This window comes from Egretta garzetta, unplaced genomic scaffold, assembly GCF_000687185.1.
Source record: "Egretta garzetta isolate BGI_Z169 unplaced genomic scaffold, ASM68718v1 scaffold202, whole genome shotgun sequence".
Taxonomy (NCBI): domain Eukaryota; kingdom Metazoa; phylum Chordata; class Aves; order Pelecaniformes; family Ardeidae; genus Egretta; species Egretta garzetta.
Genome location: NW_009258891.1, coordinates 867,637 through 872,036, shown reverse-complemented (window position 1 = coordinate 872,036; position 4,400 = coordinate 867,637). Strand labels below are relative to the sequence as shown.

Sequence of the window (4,400 nt, the reverse complement as noted above, 5' to 3'; positions counted from 1 at the left end):
GCCATACCCTGCTTTAGCGGGGCAAAGCGGCGGCAGGACGCCAGCGTGACGCAGCGTGACGCGGCGCTCGCCCGCTCCCCTGCCACCCCAGCACGTGGGGCGCACGAGGGGACCCAGTCCCTGGGGGCAGAGTTTGGATGGGTTATAAATCCATCTGGAGGCAAATGAAGAATTTGTTTGGAGGAAGGCAGGGCCAAATCTCCCCTGGGAATGCCTTTAGTTTGTGCTCGTTAATAAAATGAAGGGATGAGTAGGAGGGCGCAGGAGCGGCTCCTCCTGGGGCTGATGGGGGGCAATTGGGACTTGGTGGGAGCTGGTTTGGTTTATCCCTCTGGGTGCAGGACCTCAGCCCGAGGGTTGGGCTGGTGTTACAGCGCGGGGGAGCAGGGACGCATCCACATCCCAGCCCCGGGGAAGCCCCCGGCGTCTCTAAAGCCGGGGGTCTAAACCCAAGGAGGGGGTCGCCCATGCTTGGCTGGGCGCAGCGAAGTGATGGGTGTCCTCAGAGACCCCCGAGGTGTGTGCTGCGGGGAGGGACGGCTCCTGAGCCTGGCTCCCAGCAGGCATTGGCATCTCCTGGGAAACCTCAACCCTGCGAGCACAAGAAGAGGATTGATTTTTTTTGTGGCCAACGTGGCAGCTTTGGCTTCTGCTGCAGCCGCGGCATGGCAGTGAAGAGGCCGCTGGTGGGCTCAGAGGGGAGAAATGGAAGTTGTTCCACGAGAGAGAAATCCAATGTGAATAGACTGGAAAAAAAAAATCTATAAAACCTGGTTACAGCCCTGATGCCACGTGCCCAGTGAGCAGGCGGGGCTGGAGGGATGTTGCATGCTGATGGTGCTCAGAGGGGGCTGGTGAAGGTAAGGCTGTAGCATAAAACTAGATGAATTTTCTTGGCCTCTGAGCTGGTTGAAGAGGAGCTCAGGACCAGCTTTATGGAGGCCGTGGCAGATGGTCTCCCTCTGCGTTAGGAGAAAACCCACCAGCAGCAGCCCCTGGGGCTGGAGATGTTCGTGCAAGGGACTTTGAGGGTGAAATAGGTGAGTTCGTGCCAGTGGTTTAACCACGCGTGTCCGTGAGGCTGGAGCTCCACTGGCTCTTGGCCCCATCCTGGGCATCCTCGCGCTTATGGGGAGGAAGATCGACCCCGTTGGCGTTTGCACCAGGTATTGTGCAGCTCAAGGCTGTGAACTGCTCTGCCCCAGGCACAGTGCTCCTGAGGGAAGGGGCTGGGGTTAAAGGGGTTAAAGAGGGTTAAAGAGGGTGCAAAACTGGGATGTGTAAGCGTGGGTTGAGGGGCACAATCCGGGAAAGGGCTGAAGGGCTAACAGGAGCCGGCTGCTGCTGATTTTCGCTGCTGGTGGGCTGCAAAGGAGAGGTTGGGAGCATTGTGCCCCCAGGGATGTGCTGGTCAACAGCTCCTGGCTGGTGCTGGGTGCTGGGTGCTGAGCCCTGGCTGCCCTGCTCTCAGGAGTGACCTTTGTGGGTGCAAAGAAATCCCATGGGTGCAGGAAAAGCCCCGCACGGCTCCCGCCTGGCTCCTTCCACCAGCCCCGCAGCACCCTTGGGCGGGGGCTGGTGCCACCACAGGGTCCCTCACTGGGGGCTGTGGTTGCCCAGATCCAGACCTATTTGCCAGCATGGGGGGTGGCAGAGCCCCAGTGCCTGTTTCCATCTCACCCCATGCAGCAGCTTGGGGATGGATCTGTCCCGGAGACCCCTGAGCGCCTTGTCCAGGGCTTCCTCCAGCGCCAGTGCCGTGACTCAGGGCCATGACCACAGTGAGTGGAGGCAGAGACGTCTCAGCCGGGACAGGGACATGGGGAGAGAGAAAACCTCCCTGGCCATTTCAAAGGCATCAGCGAGAGCAAGCCCAGAGCCATGTGTGTCAGCTTCCTCTTCCCCTTAATTAAAATTGCCTTGAAAAAACCCTTGAAGCTCCTGGCTGGCGCTGGAGTCGACGCTGCGATCTTGGCTGCTGCATCAGCCCTTCTCCCCGTGACCCATGGGGCGGATCAAGTGATCCAGCTCATGTGGGTCTGGCCAAAGGGAAGTGGGTGCGCTCACCCGAGCACTGCCTGCGGCAGGGACATGGCCACCCCAGGGCTCGCTGTCGGGGATGTGGAGCAAGGCTTGGTCCTTGCAGACTCTTGAAAACCCGGGGGGAGCCGGGCTCGGGGCAGCTGTAAGTTGGGGAAGAGGCAAAACGGGGTGGTTTGGGGCATTTTTGGACATGCAACCTCCGCTGGGAGATGCAATGGGTGCAGGGCTAAGGCTGGGTGCTGTTCCCTGGGGTGATGGAGCCATCCCCCTGCACTCTGCGTTTTGCCAAGAAACCTTCCCCAGCTCCGGAGAAGCTCCGTCTCGGCCAGGTGGGCTGACAGGCGGCCAGGCTGCTGGCCCTGGGATGCAAACAGAGTGGTTTGTGTGCGGCCCCGGCCCTGGGCGGCAGCGTCCCCCCAGCCCGCCGGGAACGGCTGCGTTCAGCTCCAGCGCAGCCCCGAGCGCACGCGCTGGAGCGGCCGCACAAAGACCCGCTTGTGCTCGCTGCACCCACCCGGCCCTAAGCCAGCACCAGGGGAGAGGAACCCCCCCGTGGGTGATGGGGACTGAGGGTGGCTGACCTGGAGCCGATGGTCCCCCTGAGGGTGCTCGGGGACCCCAAAAAGCTTCTGCTCCCCTCCCCGGCAGTTTTCCTTCAAGGAGGCTGAGCAAAACCATGCTGGAGCAAATGGCAAAATGTGTGTCCTGGGAGATTTGTGGCACCCAGCACCCGTTTGCCTTTCAGTTTGCTGTGGCTGTACCAGGGTGAGGGCACAGAGGTTGTTGGCACAGGGGCCCGTGGAGTCACATCTCCCTGTCTTTCTAAAGACCACTCCATCCCCTGGAGAAAACCTTTTCTTTTGAGTTTTGAGGTTTTTATCCCCAGAGAGCTGCAGGTGGGGGGTGGTTGGAGATGCAGCTTTGCTCCATGGCTGATTTTCTTGCTGAGCTCTGCTCTGCCTGCCTGGGCAAAGCCTGCAGGAGGGGTGAGCTTCTCCGCTTGCTGTGACTGTGCTGATGTCCCTGTCACCAGTAGTGGCAAAGATGGCTCTGCCTGCCTGTGGGTGCTTTGGGTGGGATGGGCTGGTGCGCTGAGTCCCCGCCCTCCCCGGGGCAAATGCCAAGGCAAGGGGACACAGGGCACCGTCTGGGGAGGGGGGCCAGGGAGAGTCACCCTGGAGCAAGATGAAAGCAGGAGCATGGAGAGATGGGGTGGTTGGCACCACATGGGGTGACACTAGGGATGGGAAGGGCAGAGATGGGGCTCAGACACCAGTAATGGCCTGAGGAATGGGGTGACAGAGCTGGTCCTCATGCCACTGGAAGGTGGTCTTGGGTGATCAGGAGATGGTGTCAGGTGGCTGGGAGGTGATCTTGGATGACCAGGAGATGGTCTTGGATGGCCAGGAGATGTCCTCAGGTGGCCAGGAGATGTCCTTGGGTGCCCGAGAGATGGTCTTGGGTGCCCAGGAGGTGGTTTTGGGAACCAGGAGAAGGTTTTGGGAACGAGGAAAAGGTTTTGGGTGGCCAAGAGAGGCCCATCCTGCCTGTGTTGCAGCCCTGCCTGGTGAGGGTCTGTGCCCATGTGGCCTTGCTGCAGGGACCTGCCATAGGGACCTGGGGACACGGGGATGGGGCTGCACAGGGTCCCTTGGGGAGGATGTCGCATGTGCCCTGGCCCTGTGGATTCCCGTGGGGGGACATCACTTACGTCCACACCCTGGGGTCTGGGATGCAGCGGCCTCCTCCTGGGATAGGGACATTGAGCATCCACGGTCAGTGGGGGCCAAGCCCAGGGCCTGACAGGGCCGAGGGGATGTGGGTGCCCCCCCACGCTCACCCCCTCGCCATACCAGACCCTGCTCAACCCTCCTCTCCCCCCACAGCCTCGCCAGCAGCCGCCTTGCCAGGATGAACGGGATGGCCAACATCAACCCTGCCGGCCGCAGCCACTATGTCTCCGCCATCCCAGTGCCCCGCGCCATGGCCCACAGCAAGCCACATGTCGCAGCCCCCCCGAGCACCCCCGGGCTCCCTGTACCCCATGGGGCTCCATCCCCCCAGCCAGAGAAGGTGCTGGCCCCCGGCCCCAAGACCCTCAAGTCCAAAGGCGCTGGCCGATCCGCTGGCCGCGAGCCATCCGAAGGCAGCCCTGGCATCCCCCCCTGCGGGGGGCAGAAAGCCCCGGCGAGACCCCTGGCGTTCCCCAGGAAGTGGCCGGGGGCAGCGGCAGTGGGAAGGAGAGGGGCAGGCGGGGTGGGAGAGCCCACCGAGCTGCCCAAAGCTCCCCCAGCACAGGGCAGGGGTGGGGGGCAGCCAGGGGGGTCCCCTGGGACGGGCAGCAGGGCGACCATGGC

At 62.4% G+C, this 4,400-nt stretch overlaps 2 protein-coding genes across 2 annotated transcripts in view; one reads left to right on the top strand and one right to left on the bottom strand.

Moving 5' to 3' along the window:
* LOC104122020 (arginyl aminopeptidase) overlaps nt 1–3,894 on the bottom strand; it is a 23,526-nt gene extending 19,632 nt beyond the window's left edge. The window contains exons 1-2 of the mRNA XM_035889741.1: nt 3,884–3,894; nt 3,755–3,791 (exon numbers count right to left, since the gene is read on the bottom strand). Of these exons, the coding sequence (XP_035745634.1) occupies nt 3,755–3,791; nt 3,884–3,894 (48 nt within the window). The remainder of the gene's footprint in view (nt 1–3,754; nt 3,792–3,883) is intronic.
* A 60-nt stretch (nt 3,895–3,954) lies between these two features.
* LOC118451798 (uncharacterized protein ENSP00000471857-like) overlaps nt 3,955–4,400 on the top strand; it is a 34,814-nt gene continuing 34,368 nt past the window's right edge. The window contains exon 1 of the mRNA XM_035889740.1: nt 3,955–4,398. Coding sequence (XP_035745633.1) covers nt 3,955–4,398 — 444 coding nt within the window. The remainder of the gene's footprint in view (nt 4,399–4,400) is intronic.